The 20,847-nt window shown below is 49.9% G+C and overlaps 1 protein-coding gene across 1 annotated transcript in view; it reads left to right on the top strand.

Annotated features, from left to right (window-relative positions):
• REV3L (REV3 like, DNA directed polymerase zeta catalytic subunit) overlaps positions 1-20,847 on the top strand; it is a 1,615,620-nt gene that overhangs the window by 1,103,300 nt on the left and 491,473 nt on the right. Inside the window, exon 15 of the mRNA XM_069607775.1 lies at positions 20,259-20,341. Within this exon, the coding sequence (XP_069463876.1) occupies positions 20,259-20,341 (83 nt within the window). The remainder of the gene's footprint in view (positions 1-20,258; positions 20,342-20,847) is intronic.

The following is a 20,847-nucleotide window of genomic DNA, read 5'->3' as shown; positions in this document are numbered from 1 at the left end:
TGGTTACTTGGCAGCAGACTGATCAATAGTAAGAACAAATGCTGCTTTTTAATAACAATAGGGTATTTATCCTTTCCTCTCCTTCCCCCAGAAGTTCACTGTCTCCAGAACTCTAGTTCTCTCTAGGCTGGACTACTGCAACAGCCTCTATCTAAATCGGCCTGCTTCTACTCTCCACCCTCTGAAACTCATTCAGAACAGCACTGCAAGTCTTGTCCTTGGCCTCAAGCCCAGGGATTGTATCTCTCCAGGACTGATATCTCTGCACTGGCTCCCAGTGGCTGTGAGGATCAAGTTCAAAACCCCCTGCATCGTCCACAAGGCCTTCTGGGGCCTCACTAAAATTGATCTAAAAACCATCTGTCTCACTCACAAAGCGCTCAACTTTCAAGCCCCTCCCCATCTCACAGACAAGTTCACATGGAAAGTGTCCAATAGAATCACCAGATCATCCAATATACTGTGTCTGGCGGTGCTCAGATACAACTTAAAAAGAGCCGGTGGCACTAGCTTCGCAGTACTAGCCGCCCAGCTTTGGAACACTCTCCCTCAGAACATTCAATCTATTCAAGTATTTGACCAATTCAGAAGCCATGTTATCTCATGGATACTCAATAAAACATAAACGCCACAGCTATTAGCCACCATTGACCCTATGTTAGGACTGCATAATTTGTACATACGTCGCCTGTACTATTACTATGACCTAATGCTGTGACTGTATAATATGTATTATATGTATATATCTCCTGTTGTAATCTTACCTTGACTGTTTATACCGCATCTCTCATGTATATATCTGTCTATACTATGCCATGTAACCATTAATGTCTTACCAGCGCCCAATTACCTTCGGGTCAGGTGCGCGTTATAAATAAAATAAACTCTCTCTTCCTAAATATCTTCCTTCTCAAGCTCTTCGTTCATCTGCCTCCAACTCACTCAGGGTCAGTCGCTTCTCCAAGCAACGAGTTGGTGGTAGGTCTTTCTTCGGCTGGGCCTCCCTATGGAACAGCCTCCCTGCCTGCCTGAAACTCTGGTTCCGGAAGCACCTCAAAACCTTCCTCTTTGCTTTTGCTTCCTCTCCCCTGCTGAAACTGCTACTGCACTCGTCACCTGACCACCCTCTGATCGTGGGCCCAGGTCCCATCCCCAGCCAGTTGCACACCTGCACTGTCTCCCTGGCAACCCCCGTACTTGCGGACTGTTTTTCTGTATCCCTACAGTCCCCTACCAGCACTTGACACCTGATGTCTGCACTTTTTACTTATTGCTTTTATTTATTCTATTTATTATTTTACTGTTAATCCGATGTACTGCACTGACCCATTCCCCTTTCCCCCTGCACTTTCCCCATTCCTCCTTCTCCTGCACTTGCGCGATCTCAATGTCACCTGGCCTAGTAAGATCGTTGTCTGTCTTCCCTCTGCCCCCTCCTTGCCTCGTCACGCCTTGTAACATTTGTGTATAGGTGCGTTATTAATGCCATATCATGTATATCAGAAAGTGCCACATCACTTAAAGAAATAGTAAACCCTCGGTTGGTGCCTGCAATTAAACTAGCTAATATTTCAGCTGGCATGACTTTCCCATTGGGTACATTTGGCATTCATTCTGACACCACCTTGTTCACAGTTGTCAAGAGATACATCTATCGTCCATCGAATTAGTAGTTGTCATTGCAATAGAAAGGACCATGGTGTTCTGATCACTATCTGACCTTATTAAAGCTTCCAAACCCCTGATCAAACGCCAAAATTGACCCTCTAAAACGAAAAAGTCTGGTGCAGAGATTGTGAAATATTTTATGGGTTGGTTGGGCAGGTTTGTCCTGATGTTCCACCATTGATTGAACAAAGCCATTGTTCTGACAAAGGATTGTGTAAGTCCTTCATTATCACACTGAGTATTGCTTGTTTGAATAGGTGGGATGTTCCAAGCCATATCCCGCTTCCCATCGAAGAGCCGCTCAGGGGCGCTTACCCAGTTTTGCATTAAAACCACACCAAGAACAAAGCTAGTCTTTCACATCAGTTTTTTTGCATGCCAACGCCATTAATTAATATTACTTCTAATTTCTTGAGGGAGTTAGAAGAGGAATTGTTAAAGTGGCAGTTGTAAAAATAAATGAAAAGTACATTCATATTATCACCTGGTTCTACAAATGGGGCAAGAATGTTTTCGGTGGGGGCGATAATCTCTTGAGCCAAGCAGTCGAAAGGGTTTGCTATGAAAACATGTTACCCACTGCAGTTCTGTCCATGTCTATTTTTAGATGCTGCTTTAGAGATAGACATGAGCCACTCTAAAGTAATAGGAATGGTGGACCACTTTTCTTGAAGCAAAACAACCTTTGAGGCCAAATCAGTTCACGTCTTCTCTTGGTATCAACACCTCAAAACTATTGGAGGTTGATATTGTGACTATGATGCCTTTCTCCACTTTTCCACCTTTTTTGTCATGTGCCACGTTTATCCCTTTTGATGCTGTTAAGCAGTGTCTCATAGCAATTTGCTATGCAATTCTGTAGGTTTGCTAATCAAATGGACACTTGTGTAGCAGTTAGCTATTTAAGTTCACTGAATGCACAGCTCGCCCTGCATTCCTCTCCTGCCCTCGGTGCTCTTTACCCTTTTTTCTCTGTTCACTTCAAGTGCTAATGGAGAGAAAGTGCATCAGTAATCATCTCCTCCCCTCTTGCCATAGGCATGTGTGCGAGTGCTAGGCAAGAATGTCTTCTTTTTCAAATTGCAAACCAGAAGTAATCGGGATGATAACTTTTATTCTGCTTTCTGGCAAAGACCAGTATGTGTCAAATTTAGATTTATTTTTAAAAGACAGTCATGCAGTTCCGTTGCTAAAATGTAAGTTGTTAAATAATACACAATGACGGTATTGATACTGTAAAACACTGCATAATCTCATGCTTTACATTAAAGTTTAGGTTAGTGTATCTAAATTTCATAGTGCCAACTATATTTCATTTTGTTGGGGAAGATGCATCATATTTACAAGTGGCCACTTTTGAAAATGTACATGATCACATGATCAAATGCATTTGATGGTAAACCTAGTTCTGTAACCTACAGGTTGCATACATCTTTCAACTGGTGCGCAACCCATGAGCGAACCAATGCTCCCTGACATTCTGTTATCACCCTGTTGCTTTATATTGGGTACCCTGAAAGTGAGATGACCACAGACTACAACATTCCACCTAGTTTGTCAAGTGTTCTGTCTGCTACGCAATCCACTCTTAGTCTTTATTTCCTCTTACATGATAAATATACAAAGCGAAGTAGATGCTTACGCAAAGTAGTGATCAATAGTTCATCCAGTCTGAACATCTACAGATCTGCTGCAATACCAAACACTGTAGTTCGCCTCCAGAGCTCGTTTTGCTTAATGATTATGAATGTATTATATATTACCACCTAAAGGAGACAGCTGGCCAAACTGTTTTCAGAGCCTTTTTATCATAGCTACTTATTTGTGTCTGTTGATGCAGCTAACCTTTTACATTTTACAGACACTCACCTACGGCTCGGTCTTTTCACCCACTCGCACAGTCAAGTAGATTGTATGAAGGGCGAGTAGCATTTACAAGACATGTTTGCACATTTTATTTAACATTTTCTTTGTTTGCAGCAAATGTCGAACACACGGGTGGAGTGCATTTCTCTTGGGTTGAATCGGTAAACTAGGTTATCCAACCTGCAGGTCTATCTGAAATTTTAAGAATTTGCAAGGCCTCACTCCTCTCACTAATGTCTTATTTCAGCGGTATGCAAAACTGCTGTATTATTGCTAATTTCATGTCTTGGGTACAAATAACTTCTGGTGACATTAGCAATATTAGTACCAAATTGCTAATCAAATGGGTCGGTTTGCTAATCAAACATTGTTTTATTAGCAAACTCTGCTAATCAATTTTTGAAAACTTAATTTATGCCTTGCCTTGGGCACAAAGGTTTCATCATTCTTCTTTGGTAATGTAGTCCACTTGCCACAATGCCCTTCAAATGCTTCCCTGTGCATGGTCCTTGAAATATCTCAGTGGGGATATTTGAATCTGAAATTCCCCTGGATGGAAGGTACTTAAGTAAAGGCTCGAAAGTCTGAGATCTGAATGTTGTAATAATCACATCCCCATCACAGGTTTTTGTCAGCAGACCTACCCAGCTGGTTTTCCTAACCAAAAGGATTTCCCATGGAGTAATGTTGAAAATATGTTGGTTTTACCTATGGATAGATTGTCTAATCCGTTCAACTGCTGATTCCCTGAACCCTTTCGCTGGAATTGGGACATTTGCCAGATGTAGATTGAGGGACTCGTTCTCTGGGTGAGAATTAGGCCAATGCTCTAGCCTGGGTGACTTAAAAGAATCTGGTTTCATAGTAAACATAGAGGCTAGGTCACCACTGGCCCGTGCTGAAGTTGTTTTCCATGAGTCGGTCTAGACAGGGTCTGGAGTGTTCCTTATGGCAATCCTCAGAAGTCCTGAAGACAGTGCACCACCCACCCAGGGGGGGGCCCTTCCCCAGATACTCTAAATGGACTATATTGGGAGAAAGGGTCCCCCTAGGCTGGCGTATTACTTGACACTCTATAGTTCTTGGCGATCCGGACAGGAGGTGCAGCAGGGAATACAATAGAAACATATTAAGCAGATGTTGCAATGTGACCAAATCAGATTATATAATGCTTTGAACTATTCCCCCCAGCCCCTCTCAAACTATTACCTGGTAATCTTGTGATTTCCACTAGAAACCTAATCCAATATTAAGCAAGCACTTGGGGAAGGAATCCCCTAAATACCTGGTTCCCTGGCAAAGGCTTGCCGTCTGGATCCTGAAATTACGACCATTGCGAGAACGCTCTGTCCTAGACTGACTGGAGTTTCAATAACGAGCCTGTGGTTAACGCCAGAGCGAGACTACATGATTTAGAGGAAAGCACCTCTCAGCATGGTCTGACTCTATGCGTCACCACCCTATTGGTTCCGTGTTTACAAGACACTGATTCCGCACTGCTCAGCCTCTGTGTCTCATCCTGATGGATGCAAAACGCTGGAGAGCCGATGACGCGGTGGGTAGCGTCATCAGCGTCTCTGGTTGCTATGGCATTTGAGAGCCGATGATGCGGTGTATACCATCATCGGCTTCTCTGGTTTCCCTGGCGCTACTCCTGGATACGCCAGGGTACGTGCTATGCCCACAGAAGGGGATTAGCCTGTGGAGCGCACCGCGTGCCCCGCGAATCCTAACACCATGACATGTTCAATCTCTGGAGAGGATTCTTCTCAGGAGGTTCTTCTGGGACATTAGTTGGTGGTTCCTTATGTGTATACCTTTTGTAGGCTATCTTACATTAAGGTCTTGCTCTACACCCCCTGCACCTCCAAAGAAACACGTTTTTATTTTAGCATATATTCAATATTTTTCCACAGCCATCACATCAAGGAAGTTATACATAATAAAAACAACTCAAAGCAGGGCCTCGCTGCATATAGTGCATTGTGCAAAGTAGTGTTTGGAGGGCCCTTTTGCGAAGAGCCTTATATCTGGTGCAAGGTACCATAAAATGCTTAATGGCTTTAAAAGCGTCTTGCCCACAGGTGCATTTACCCTTCAGAGATGTGGCATTTTTCCCCTCTCTTGTAAAAGCCGTTAGTGGTAGTAGGCCGAACTGGAGTTTCATGATTAACGAATGGGAATACAGGTTCCTAACTAAGGTTGGATAAGAGTCTGCAAAGGAGATAATTCAATGGGCAGATTTGAACGAACCATAGGCAACCCCAGAACAGTATTCTGTTATATCATTTTCATAAACAAAATAACTCTCCCTTAGCAAAAGCTTCTAGTTTTGCCCTTTAAGGGTTTGAGTCAGAGAAACAGTGCCCAAGCCAATAGTGGTCAGCTCGGTCTTTACAGATGATAACCAGTCTAGTTTCAGCCAGCACTCACTTTGGAGAAACTCTGGAATTAACTTTTGTCTGGTGTTTTTGTTGGCTTGGGAAAAACGATGTTCCTCTTATACCTGTTGGTACAAGGTTAGAGGTATACCCGCAACTTTTTAATTCACAATTTCACTCATTTGATGATTGTTAACCATTATTAAAGGCTTTCCTAACCTGTTTCTTATTTTGTTTATTCTTATTTTTCATCAGTGAGCGCTTTTTACTGAATGAGTGGCCCCTTCACCCTTTCTCTGCTTTATAGTCATTTTTTATTGATGGCTTAGCTTGGACTCCCTTCTTTAATGCTTATCCGTCAACTGTGTGCATGGTGGAGGTCCTGGCATTTAGACCTTTTTTAATAATCAAGGGGACCACGATTGCCACCCTTTCAACATTTGCATTAAGGCAGTCAATAGTTGGATCAGCGTCTCACTCTTAAAGTGCTTTTCGTTGTTTCTAGAGTTTCCACTTTCTCCAAAACCACCAAGGTTATCTGTTGATCCTTGGCTAAATTGTCGACAGAGTGTTGATCCCCAGTGGACACGTTCGTTATTGGGGTTGAGTTGACCTCCTTGCCCCCTTAAGTGATTCTCCACACAAGTGTTCTTACTTTGAACCTCAAATTTCCAAAACACATTTCTCTCTTGGATAAACCTAAAGGTATCTTTGGGTGCACTAAGCTTGTGAAGGGAGCACCCCTGCTGTCTTGTGTCCTTTTTTATTTTTACATGGCAGGACATGCCAGTTTAAGTGGGGTGCTGAAGGAACATAGTGTTCCATTGTTTTTTCTGTAAGGTAGCTTTGTTACTTTCTAAATGTGTTGGAACAGACTGGCAACAGGGCACTCATTCTTAATCCTCTTCCGGCTACACTAAAGTGCACCTTAGCTTTAACATTGTTAAAACTGAACATGGGCCTCATGGCCTAAGCCCTGTTCCTGCTTGCTTCTTTTTGTTAGCTTCTACTCTCCCAGCTCAGATATAGCCTTATTAGAGAATGCATATTCACAGAATTCTTGCAAGGCTAGGAATATCTTTGGTAACAGGCAGATCAGGTGCCTGCAGGAATTGTTTGGGGGCCTGCACTGCCCCCTCAACATTCCAGGTAGAGTGATGTCTTGTTCACTATTGGACTGCCCCTACCAGTTTGAATGCTGCAGGTCCTTACTATTGAAGAGATTTGCCCCCCCCCCCCTTAGCTTGAATTTAGGATACGACTATGTGTCATTTCAGAGGCGATCACAGAATCAAAGTATCAGAAGCTTTGCTGCCTCAGCATTGGCAAAGTCAACTGCTGCTCCATGAAGACTGCCTTCTTATTGACCATGGAAACTTGGGCCAGTATCTTTCTCCATTGGACTGCTGGCATCAACCAGCCTGGAGACCTGCTTGCTATCCTCGTCCCAGGGCTTAGAGCGGTTACACTGCTGCATTTTGCTTGCATCCTCCTGTTTTGTTGCATGGGCACCTTCTAGTCTTGGGACTGTAAACTTTGTGGGTGTCTTTCCTGCACTCCAAACGCCTTCTCACCTTGCTGTTGCCCTTCCTCACAGATGAGGGCAGCCTGGGACCGAAGTCTGGCCTCTGTGGTGCCTACTGGCCCTGTCTGGGGGGGGGGGGGGTCAAGCCCCCTTCTGCTCCCCTCTGCTACATCTGAGGGGCCTCCTGCTTCATGGGATTTAAAGATTCATAACCTTCTCCAGGGCCAGGGGCTGGTGTCTGGCTAGACTGTTGAAACCTTCTGCTGCAAAGTCCAACAGTGAGCCTAGTTGTCCCCAACAATATTCTGTCCTGTAGGGTTGTTGGTCTTCCTCTTGGAAGTTCATAAGGCTAGTTTGCTCATATGTCTTGAGGTTCCCTTTGGCCCGAAGAATCAGGATGCGAGTACCACCTGCAGCTAACCTTTCCTAAGGATGTAATGCATGGGTATAAGAGACCGGTCTGGGATCCCCTTAGACAGAAAGCACTGTAATAGTCTGCCTTTTTCTTTACAGGAACCATGACTTTTGAATACTTATCTTAGAATCGGAAGTGTGCTCCAAAACTGCAGAATTTGACTTTCGGGTTGTCAGAATGGCGACTGGGTGTCAACAGACAACCATACTAAAACGTATAGTGCAGAAAACATATATTTCGGATTGGTGAACAGTTTGGGGCCAAAACAACAAATTGGATGGATGAATGTATAAAGTCTCTCAAAGGTTCTTCAGCATACTCTCTCGTTATGATGTTGGGGTTCCAGCTGTTGTGGTTTCTCCCTGTCTTCCCAGTGCAGGTTTAATAGGGTTGCCAAACCCTACATAAGGGGGGTGTTCAAGGATTCATTTTTGTGTTGCTTGAAGGGAGCATTGCAGTTTCATGTGGAGGGGGCTGGTTCGGGCTGGCTCAGGCTAGGTAATGGCCTCCTGGGAATCCTGGCATCCCTACTGGGGACTTGAGCTTGCTCTGTTTCTGGCCACCCTCTCTCCATCACTTTTCTGTGATTGTCCCCCTCCCTGCTTGCTTAGCCACCAGCTCAATCCTCCTATTTCGGCTGCCTGCCTAGGGCCAGTCAAAGCCCCTCATACCTGCTGACACTGTCTGAGTACCTAGCTTTCTCATACTATGCAGCTCTCCCAGTCCCCCCACTTCATTAATCGCTCCACCTTAGATTACTCATCAGTTCACTCACCTCGAATTACCTCCAGTGCGGCCAGCTCCCCAGCTGCTCCACCAAGGGACGTGTTGCTGCACATTTTATCCGATGTATCTACATTGGTGGCTACATTGCAGCAAATACTTACAGCACCAACCCTGTTACTACCACAGTGGCCTCCCGCAGATGCCCCTGGTCCATCCAGGGAGTAAGAGGTTACATGACCTCCTAAAAGGGTTGAACGACGGGCAAGACCCCGACAACTGTCTGAGACGGGGACTGACACGGACCCAGACCATAGACAATGTGGCATCAACACACACTGACACTGATGAGTAAGAAGATTTTGTCCCGACCAATGGGTACCAACCTAAGCCACGATTGGGGACTCTCCACCAGATGAATTGGGGGCTTTCCATGCACTCATGGGCAGGGCAGAGAAAATGTTCGAACCCACCCCAGAGTAGCAACGCAAGGACAGTCATTTGTACCAATGGAGGTAGCAACGGGTGAGATCCGTTATGTCCTTTCCTCTTTTAGAGGATGTCTTGGAAGCTGGCCTTGTCACCATGGCACATCCCCCAACAGCTCTGGCAAAAAAGGACCGTTTTAATAAACAAAAATACAGGGCCCCAGACAGCCCCCCTCCTGTCTTTGCACACAGCCTACACTGGATTCTGTTTCTGGTGTGACCAGAAAAAGCTCAGTCAACCCATCTTCCTGCTCCGTTCCCCCGGACAAGCAGGGAAAGCGCCTGGATGCCTTGGGCAAGAAAATCATAACTGCAGCCACTACAATCTGGGCTGCTAACGCAATGGCCATTCTCGCCAGATCTGATCGGGAGGTATGGTACAAGCTGGGCCCCATCCTAGAGTTTCTGTGTGATGACAAAAAACAAGAGGCAATGGACATTTTTAGCTTAGTAATCAGGCAGTCCTTCGCCGACAGAGTTTAGCACTATGCTACAGATTGTTGGCCGTATGTGCAGTCTAGAGTCGTCGACATGCCATTCAACAGTGTAGATCTGTTTGGAAAGGAGGCAGGCAAAGCTTTACTCTCCATTGAAACGGACACCGAGACCGCTCGCTTCCTGGGCACGATGCAGCAAAGGTGCCAGTTCTTTCTGGAAAAGGACGCTTTAATAGAATTAAGGGACAACCGGTCCATGTATCATTTGTCTTTCTCGTACATGATGCCATATTCCTCAGGGGAGGAATACAGGATGAAGTCGCAGTCTTACAAAGGCACTCAGCGCTGCCTTGGCTCCTCCCGATCCAGGGCCCAGTCCAGTAAGCAACCATGACTAGTTCAGGGCCCAGATCACCCGATTCAGCACCCCAGTGGGAGGAAGGCTGTCGCGATTCATCAGGGAATGGAGAACCATCACATCTGATGATTGGGTGCTGTCCCTTCTCCAGCAGGGCCACTCGCTGGAGTTCATGGACATACTACAAGAAGTGCAGGCATTGCTAGCGAAAGGGGAAAGTGCAGAAGGTGCCAAAGGTTGAACTGGCCACATGAGTCTACTCCTGCTACCTTCTGGTAAGAAAAAAGTCACTGCACAACGCGTCTGGGGGGTGGGGGTTCGGTTGGAGACCCATATTAGATCTCAGGGTGGACAACAACAAATTCCAAGGGATATAATGTTCTGTATGGTAATGCTGCAGCAGGTCCTGTCCCAGCTGCAACAAGGAGACTTCCTGGTGTCCCTCGATCTTGAGGATGCTTACTTTCATATCCTTATTCGCCGATCACGCCAGCGCTACCTGCGCTTCGCAGTGGCAGGATTACACTACCAATTCATGGCCCTACCCTTCAGCCTTCGCTTAGCTCCACGGCTGTTTACCAAGTGCTTCGCACAGGTGGTGGCTCACCTGTAGCAGAGGGGCATCCACATATACCCGTACTTGGCCAACTAGTTGGTGAGGGCCTTCTTCTACCCACTTGCAGAAGACAGCACGGCATCCACCATCCAGTGTCTGCAACAACTCAGATTCTCCATCAATTTCGAAAGTCGCGCATAGTGCCATCAAGACAGGCGCTCTTCCTGAGAGCGAAGCTCAACACTCAGTCCTGCAGCACACCGCCCTCAGCCGAGAGGGTGTCGGCGGTCGTCGCAAAGGTGCATTGCCTCGGCAGTGCCCAAGTTACCCTGGTTTGTGATTACAAGTCTCTACTGGGGATGATGTTATCATGCATTCCTCTGATCACTCACTGCAGACTGTGCATGCGGCCGGTGCAGACATTTCTGGACACTCAATGGATTCAGGCATCAGTGTCCTGGGGTGATCACATCACTTTGACACAGGACTGCAGACAGACCCTTCGCTGGTGGTCAGTAAGGGTGCATCTAGTGAAGGGTGCCCCATTCAGGCTTCCAGGCCACCGTCATGACGTATGCCGCACTGGAGGGTTGGGGTGCCCACTGTCGGGACCAACACATGAGAGGCCTCTGGTCAACAGAAGAGACAGGCCTACACCGCAACCTTCTGGAGTTGCAGGTGATTTTCTGGGCCCTAAAATCTCTCCTCGCCCTGCTAGTGGGAAAGGTGGTTTGAGTCTACACCAATAATACAACATCTATGTTTACGGATATAGAACAAAGGCGGGACCAGGTCCGCTCAGCTGTCCAAGGAAGCCCAGGGCCTCTGGCACTGGGCGTTGCAACACCGAATGTTCCCGATTCCCCTCCATCTACCAGGGATTCAGAATGCCCTAGCAGAGTACCTGAGCAGGGAGTTGCGCTCTTGCCATGACTGGGAGCTGCACAAGGATCAACTTCCCCTGTTGGTCCAGACTAGGGGCACGCCGGAGATCGACCTCTTTGCCACCTACGACAACAGTCCATGCAAGAGTTTTGCCAGCCTGTTCCACGGACACCTTTGCATATCCATGCGAGGGGAAGTTCCTTCCGGACCTTCTGGTCATCTACACGTTCAGACTATATCAGTGCATACTGATATTAGTGACCCCTGCGTGGCCGAGTCCGTTTTGTTACTCCAACCTCCTCTCCCTTGTTTTGTTTTTCTGTCACGTGTTAGGACACTAAGACCACCTACCAGATTACACGGACCAAAAGTTCTTGGACTCAGGGAGGCAAAAGTACACGCTTAGACTCACAATTGGAATATAATGGTCTCTTTACAGGCCGTTTATTCACATGTCATAGATACACAGCTAAATAATGGAATAAGAATGATTGGTTATACATAAACAAACATACACAAGAATTAATTGAAGGTCTACATCACCATTAGTGTAGTTGCAGAAGAAAACGTCATCTCAGCCACAACAACACTACCAAGTCCCTAGGCAGAGAGATCACACGTGCTAACGGGGTCTGGAGCGGAGCATCATCCCTCTCAGCTAGACTTCATCACCCGGGGTTCCAACTCTTCTACCATCAGGATACCTCTCCTTTTATGGGGGAAAAAATCCCAGCCACTTTTAGGTTGCCAACCAGTCAAAGGACAGACGGCAAGCATGGAAGGCAAAGAGTGGATAAATCTAGTCAGTATGGTAAAACCCAGTTTGTCTCCTGCACGCTAGTTCCCAGCACTCCTTATCAATGCACCTGCACATCTCCAACTCCATTTCTTGGCTCGTCCTTGAGCGAACAATATAACATAAACATAGACCCTCATTGCAGTTTTGGAAGTGAATGTCCAAAATGGCTGCGTACCCGCGCCATGTTCTTTAGCTCATTTCTGCACACCCATTACAGCCCTCTCGTCAGCTGCTCCTCTCAAGTTGAATCCACAGCAGGCTCTGTTGTCCGGGAACTAAGGGGGGAGTACTGCACCATAACCCGGCCTCACTCAATCCGACAGCCTGGCTCCTGCGTTCTTAGAGTTTGGATCCTTGCCACTTCCACAAGACTACCAAGAGGTTCTGACCCGTGCTGCAGCACCTTTCACTTTGGCGTGTTACAAGAGCAAATGGAAACGCTTCCAGGTGTGGTGCAGTATTCGGCAGGTACAGCCTCATGCCACAAGATATTTTGCCTTATTTGTTATCCTTGGCTCTGGCAAGTTTGATGCACTCTTCAATCAAGCTGCACTTACCTGCAATTTCCATGTACAACTGTTCTGCAAGCATGCCATCCCTGTGGTCACACCGGCTGGTGAAGGTGTTCTTGCATGGGCTGTTCAGGTCTTTTCTACCCGACCGACGCCCAGCTCTGGCATGGTAATTGAATGTTCTGCTGTCAAGGCTCATGAAACCGCCCTATGAACCTTCTGCACAGGGCATCCATCAAGCATCTTTCCTGAAAGACTGCCTTCTTGATGGCCATAACATCAACCAGGCCAGTAGGTGAAATCCAGGCATTTTTCTTGAAAACAGCCTTATTTGACATTACATTTGTTGGATGTGGTGCGTGCCCTAAAGTACTATGTTGCACATACTAAGTCACTCCGTCTCATGGACCAATTATTTGTGTCATTCGGGCCAACTGGACCGGGGAAGACTTTGTCGAAGTCTTCCATATCAAGGTGGATTGCGGCCTGCATTGCATTCTGCCATCAATAGGCTGCAGGCCCCGGGCTCACTCCACCAGAGCAGTGGTGGTACCACTGACTTAGTCTTCGGGATCCCGCGGCCTGACATCTGCTGGGTAGCTACCTGCAGGTCGGTGCATTCATTCACCAAGTTCTAGAGATTTGGCGGAAAAATCGCGAGTTGGGCAGTTGGTTCTGAGGAACCTTTTAGCATGAGGTTAGTAAGTCTCCAGTGGTAAGTTGTGCTGGGAGCTTGTCTCCGCCCATTTGTATTGTTTATTAATACTGCTTTGTACCTATCCACAGCATGTGAATCTATGAAAGATCCAATGCTGGAGAAGGAATACGTTACTTACCTGTAACTCCAGTTCGCCATCATTGGTATCTTTCATAGATTAACATGCAACCCTCCCACCTACCCCGCATGGCTCATCTTTTGGCTCTTACTGTCATTCACGTGTGCTTGCCAGATCTGAAGATGGCCGACATGGGAGAAGTTAAGGGAGATGTTCCGATTGGCTGTGGGCCAACCACCCTCCTATCCCCCCATCTTTTACTGGATATTGAAGAATCTGTTCAGAATTTTCTCTTCCCCTCTCTTCACATACTTTCCCAAATCTTGTATACCTTTTTTTTATGTATGCAGTTGGGAGGAAAAGAGGATCTTGTAAAACAGATACAGCTGTTTCGTAAGTACTATAATTTTGTACTGCTCTAATATTTTCCCAGAGTGAGGTTGAGTTTACCCCACTTCTCCAGCATGGGGTCTGGCATGGATTCACATGCTCATGAATATTCCCCGTCGTCAGGCTGGGAATCCTCGGTAAAGAAAAAACCAGTATCAGTTTCGTTTCTGATCTGTCTTTCGTAGTAATAACCAATCACTGGTCTCTGCGTCATACTGACCACAGCCAATGACTGCCCTCTACCTAAGCACCGCCTCTGGCAGCCATCTTCAGATTTTTACCGCACGTTCATGTGTTGGGATCCTCGTGCTATTGCTCTCGAGCGTTAGTGCTATTTTTTCGCGCTTTTTACAAAAACTTCGATTCTTTCGGTCAAAAGAGCCTCAAGCTCCACCGATCCTACATCCGATCAACGGGGACCCGTGTCGGATTCATCTGTGCCCCTCAAGGGTGAAGATTTCGTCGAGCTACACTTCGGAGGACTCCAGAAGCTTCTCAGGCCCTGTCTCGGAGATGGCCCAGGAGAAGGGAAGCTCGACGCCCGGAAAGCTGTTCAGGGTCTGCCCTGGATGCCAGCTGCAGAACGTCTTCAAGGAGGACGAACACTCTTTCTGCCTTTACTGCCTTCATGAGGACAAGACGCACGTGGAGAAGGACTGTGCGTTTTGCGGCAACATGTCGGAACGGACCATGAAGGACCGCCATCAACGTCTCGCCAACTGGCTGGAGGGTAAGAGCCCGTCTGGCGAGAAGAAGAAGAAATCCGAGCGGTCTTCTAAGACCTTTGAGGGCGCCCCGGCGACGGGGGCCCAACATAAGGCCAAGCACCGCGAGTCCGCTGGCACCGGGAGCGCCGAACGGTCGGGCTCTACGGGCGCCAGGCAGGGCGCACCCTCCCCGGCACCATCAACCACGAGCCAACGCTCTGGGTCGGGTAAGAGGAAGGCCGAGCACCCGGCGAAGCTCCTGGAGAGGCCCCGGTCGAGCTCTAAGGCAGAGGAGGAGCGTGGCAGTGCCCCCTCCCTCAAGGATAAGGCGGTGAGCGCACCTAAGGTGGTGAAGGCCTTGATCCATCCGACCAAGCCCTCTATCGAAACGGTCGCGGCGGCCCTGGCTCAGCCTGTGGTGGCTGCACCAGTGGTGGCGACCTCAGGGCCCAGAATCTCCCTGCCTCCTCGGAGGGAGTCTTCCTTTGTGCCCATCGATAGGACCCCCGTGAAACCCTCCGTGGGGAAGAAGGGGGGGCAGGGCGTCGTCGTAGAGTCGGCCTCAACCTCAGAAGAGGAGCTGATCGAGGTCTTAAGCCACGGCCTAGGCGTGGAAGAAGGCCAGCCCGTCGGAATGGACCCCGACGCAGGTGACGACGAAGACATCGTCGAGGATACCGACGGGGCCCCTGCTCGCCCGTCGGATTCCCCTCTGCCAGCGCCGCAAGACAACTCGGCGGCCATTTTGTTGGCCATACAGTCCTTATGCTCCGAGATAAGGACGAGGCTACCGTTACCGACGGAGGAACCTCTCCCGTCGGGGGATCCAGAACCGGGACCTTCCGGTGTTCCCCCTACCAAGAAAAGAAGGATCCATCCACCACCTCCTTTTCAACCGTCGCGCCCCTTCCAGCCCTCCTCCCCGTCCACCCGAGGGGATGATACGGGGACTGACACGGCAGCGACGGGTACGGACGACGAGGCATACGACGAGGATTTTCCGTCGTCGCCTCCCACCAGGGCCTCTCCGCCCGACGAGATCGGATCTTTCCACTCCATGATCTCCAGGGCTTCCGAGCTTTTCCAACTCTGCCCTGAGGAGAAGAAAAAGGAAGGCTTCCTTTATCAGCGGCGCGAGGCCAAGAGGAAGACGGTCCTCGCAGTGCCTCTGTTGGACGACATTTGGGATGAGGGCCTTTCCCTCCTCAAGAACCCTTCCACGACGCCAGCTAGAAGAGACCGGTACGAGAAAAAGTACCGGGTCCCGGACACGGCCCCCCTATGCCTCCGGGCGCAGCCTACCCCGGACTCCGTCGTCTCCGCGGCAGCCAGGAAGAAAGCGGGGGGGGGGTGCGGCCTCCACATCGACTTCCCCGCCGGACGGCGAGGGAAAGAAATTGGATACTATGGGGCGTAGAGTCATCTCGTCGGCAGCGACGACGATTAAAGCGGCCAACGCCTTGGCTATCGTGGCCCGCTACGACAGGGAGCTCTGGTACAAGATGGCTCCCCTGCTGGATTTTCTGCCGGACGACAAGAGGGCGGAGGCCCTTGAGATCCTGCAGGAAGGTGAGGTGGCCTCGGACCACGCCATCACCGTGGCGACGGACATCGCCGACACTGGATTCCGCCAGCTGGGCAACGGTGTTTGCCTTCGACGTCGTGGATGGCTCAAAGCTACGGACTTCCGGCAGGACGTCCAGACCAGAGTCCTGGACATGCCCTTCGACGGGAACAACCTGTTTGGGAAGACAGTGGACGATTCCCTTCAGGCCATCAAGGCGGATACTGAGACGGCCCGGGCCCTTGGAGTCCTGCAACGACGGACGCCCTTTCGGAGCGGCGGAGGCAAGGGCGCCTCCAAAGGTTCCGGCGGCGGTTTCGCTTCCTACCGTCAAGCGGCCCGCTCGTCGTCGCAAGAGGCCTACAGAGGACGAGGCAAGTCTAGCGGACCCCGCCGTCGTCGCCAAGGAGGTCAAGGCGGCAAGGCCGCGTCCAAGCAGGATTGAACCGGCCGTGGGGTCGGGCCCCCACCGAAGCACCCCGGTGGGAGGCCGGCTGGCGGGCTTCGTCAGCGTGTGGGAGTCCATCTCCACCGACCGTTGGGTGCTGGACGCCCTGTCCCGGGGCCACGCGCTCGAGTTTCAAAGAAGGTGCCCGCGCGTCCCCCCCGTGGCCAGGAAAGAACTTCACGTCCCTCAACTTCTCCTGGAGGTAAAGGCGATGCTCAGAAAGGGCGCCATCGAACTCGTCCCAAAGAGGCTTCGGGGCTCCGGAGTCTACTCGAGATACTTCCTCGTGAAGAAGAAGACGGGAGGATGGCGCCCCATCCTGGACCTGCGACGTCTGAACAAGTTCATCAAGGCGCAGAAGTTCCGGATGGTCACCCTCCAGCACGTCCTGGGTCAGCTGGAGGAAGGAGACTTCCTATCGTCGTTGGATTTGGAGGATGCCTACTTCCACATTCCCATCCTAAAGGGGCACCGCAAATTCCTCAGATTCGTGGTCCAAGGGCGTCATTACCAGTTCAAAGCCCTTCCCTTCGGACTACGGTCGGCACCCAGGGTATTCACCAAGTGCCTTGCACCGGTGGCGGCGCAGCTGCGCCGCGAGGGGATCCATGTCTACCCCTACCTGGACGACTGGCTCATCCGCGCCAAGACGAGGGAGCTCGCCGTGGTCCACACGGCAAGGACCGTCCAACTCCTCACGGACCTGGGATTCTCCGTGAACTACGCCAAATCCCACCTGGTGCCCGCGCAAGTCGCACTGTTTCTGGGAGCGAGGCTCGACACAGTGTCCCTTCTGGCCTCCCCGTCGGAGGAGAGGACCAGGACCATCTTGGGCAAGGTGCAACGGATGTTGGTGGCCGACGCGGCCAAAGTGAGGTCCATCAAGTCCCTCCTCGGGATGATGTCTTCCTGCATCTACCTCATTCCCATGTGCAGGCTCCGGATGCGCCCGTTGCAAGAATTCCTGGATGCGCGCTGGATCCAGACGACGGGCAGCTTCGAGGAAAGGATCAAGCTCGACGAGAGTTTCCGACGAGCGATACGGTGGTGGGGCACCCGCGCGCATCTGACGGCGGGCATGGACTTCCAGACCCCAGCCCACCAGGAGACTGTGACCACAGATGCCTCCCTGGAAGGGTGGGGAGCGCACACCGAAAATCTGCACGCAAGGGGACTCTGGCTCCCGACGGAGAAGTCCCTACATATCAACGTCCTGGAGCTCCGTGCAGTGTTTTGGGCCCTCAGGTCCTTCCTTCCGTCCCTCAAGGGCAAGGTGGTGAGGATCTTCACCGACAACACCACCACCATGTTTTACATCAGGAAACAGGGCGGAACCAGGTCCCCAGCGCTGTCCAAGGAGGCGCAGGACCTGTGGCATTGGGCCGTCGCCCAAGGGATTTTTCTGGTGCCGTTTCATCTGGCAGGGATAAAAAACACCATCGCCGACTCACTCAGCAGGGAGCTGCGCTCGTGCCACGAGTGGGAACTACAGCAGGATCTGGTGGATCGCCTCTTCCGACGGTGGGGCACACCCCAGATCGACCTGTTCGCGACGGCGACGAACACCAAGTGCCGGAGGTTCGCCAGCAGGTTTCCCCAGACGAGGAGCATGGGCGATGCTTTCTCGTTCCCCTGGGAGGGCCTGTTCCTCTACGCGTTCCCTCCCTTGCCTCTGCTAATCCGGCTCGTCAACCAGCTCAAGAGGTCACGGTGCAGGATGATCCTCGTCGCACCTGCGTGGCCGAGGCAGATATGGTTCCCGGACCTTCTGGACTTGTCAGCGTCCCCGCCGATCAAGCTGCCGGCGGACGCGGATCTACTCTCCAGGGAAGGAGGCGCCATCCTCCACCACGACCCGAAGTCGCTGAACTTGCAGGCCTGGCTCCTGCAGCACTAGAGTTTGGAGGATACGACATACCGGCCGATTGCAGAGAGGTTCTTGCAAAGGCCAGGGCGTCCTCGACTCTTAAATGCTACGGACACAAATGGAAGAGGTTCTCTGTCTGGTGCCACGCGCAGAAGATTAACCCTCTACGGATTACGGCTCCCCAAGTACTGCCGTACCTGCTGACGCTGGCCAAAGCTGGTCTGGCACATGCGTCCATCAAGATTCATCTTGCTGCGATCTCCCGATACACCAGAACCACGGGCCGGACGTCCTTGTGGTCTCATCGTCTGGTGAAAGAGTTCATGAAGGGACTGTTCAGATCGTTCCCGCCGGTGAAGGCTCCGGCCCCGGCGTGGGAGCTCAACGTGGTGCTGACCAAGCTCATGGGACCTCCGTTCGAGCCTCTGCACTCGGCCCCGTTGAAGTTTCTATCGTGGAAAACAGCTTTTCTTGTGGCCATCACCTCCGCACGACGAGTGGGAGAGATCCAGGCCCTTTCCTGCAAGGCCCCGTACTTGACTTTCCACGACACGAGGGTAGTGCTCAGGACGCACCCCTCCTTCATGCCCAAGGTACCGTCGGACTTCCATCTCAACGAACCCTTGGTGTTACCTGTGTTCTTCCCGTCGCCTTCGTCGCCGGCTGAGAGGGCTTTGCACTCGCTGGATGTAGCTAGAGCGCTGAAGTTCTACGTGGACCGCACGAAGGGTTTTCGGAAGACGTCACAACTCTTTGTGAACTTTGGACCTGTCAATCAGGGGAAGGCTCTCTCGAAGGCTTCCATCTCCAGATGGCTCTCCGGCTGTATCATGTGCTGTCACCGGTTGGCAAACCGACCGCTGCCTGGCCGTCCGAGAGCCCATTCCACCAGAGCGATCGCAGCTACCACGGCGTTCCTATCTGGTGTGCCCCTGCTGGACATATGCAGGGCTGCTACGTGGAGGTCGACGCACACCTTCACGAAATTCTACTGCGTCGACCGGGATTCCAGGGAGGAGTCCAGGGTCGGCCAAGCAGTGCTGCGCAACCTGTTCGCCTAGGTGAGCCTGGTGAGGAGGTAAGATGCTTAATGTTGAGTTGATGTGATGCTTAATGTTGAGCCTTTGCCACCTCCCGTGGTTGTGCATGTGTGTACTGCTATGTATTCTTTATTCATGAGCATGTGAATCCATGCCAGACCCCATGCTGGAGAAGGAACAAGTTACTTACCTGTAACTGTTGTTCTCCAGCATGGGTCTGGCATGGATTCACATGCGAACCCTCCCGCCTACCCCTCTGCGGCTCTTCACTTGGTCATACTGCCACTTCACGTGCTTCCAAATCTGAAGATGGCTGCCAGAGGCGGTGCTTAGGTAGAGGGCAGTCATTGGCTGTGGTCAGTATGACGCAGAGACCAGTGATTGGTTATTACTACGAAAGACAGATCAGAAACGAAACTGATACTGGTTTTTTCTTTACCGAGGATTCCCAGCCTGACGACGGGGAATATTCATGAGCATGTGAATCCATGCCAGACCCATGCTGGAGAACAACAGTTACAGGTAAGTAACTTGTTCCATAGCACAATCTGAGCTTCTCTCCGTCAACTTGTCCTTCGCATTATTTTGAGGGTAAGTAATTCAAATATCTGGTAATGCCCACCCCCTGTATTTGAATCACTCTTCAGCTTAACTCATTATGGGTTCCCTTCTTGGTTTAAATTATGGCTAATGGTGTGTTTTGAAAAGCACGATGAATCCTGAACAGGTCCCATGTGACTTGTAAAATATTAAAAGCAACTTCTGCAGTTTATTTCCAGATAAGTGACCTAATCTGTTGGCTAAAGTATACCACTGTGTTTTTCCCTCTACCTATATTTGAACTTTTTTCCAGAACCAAAATTAAAAAGATTGAAACATAAGAAAGGTGATGATCCCGACAGGCTTCGCAGAGTACTTTTAACCACGCAACTGAAGGTAAATGAAAGGGTTCATGCAATGCCTATTTTACTTCTGTGCATGCCTTCTTTTGCTTATTTTGATTTTTAAAAATCCATGGTTGATTCAGTTTTTTTTAAATTTATGTATTGTGTTATGCTTTGCCAAGCCGTGTTGCATATGGCCCTGAAGTCTGCAACTAATTTCCTTACTGACTGAGTTTCCACCTATTTCTTATTAGCATTTGTAAATGCAGCCCGTCATCTCTCTTCGCCACTCCGCCCTCTGTCGCCAATTAGCAGTTCAGAGCACGTTTTATGTGAACTTGCATGCTGTGAACAGAGTAGCAAACACTTTTGGAGGAGGATCTCTTTGTATGCTCCCAAGTATTTGTTTTCCATATTGTTAAATCTTTGGACCTTAAGTGTCACTTGGAGACAAATGGCAATCTTTTATTCCGTTCTAAAACAGTGAGCAGTAAATATTGTATAATTGCTTCTAGAAAAAGGCTCTCCCTGCTGGAGGTTGTATATATTAACACTCAT

This window comes from Ambystoma mexicanum, chromosome 4q (assembly GCF_040938575.1).
Source record: "Ambystoma mexicanum isolate Mex_15411 chromosome 4q, UKY_AmexF1_1, whole genome shotgun sequence".
In the NCBI taxonomy this organism is placed as follows: domain Eukaryota; kingdom Metazoa; phylum Chordata; class Amphibia; order Caudata; family Ambystomatidae; genus Ambystoma; species Ambystoma mexicanum.
The sequence above is the reverse complement of the archived record's forward strand: the minus strand, read 5'-3'. Positions and strand labels throughout refer to the sequence as shown.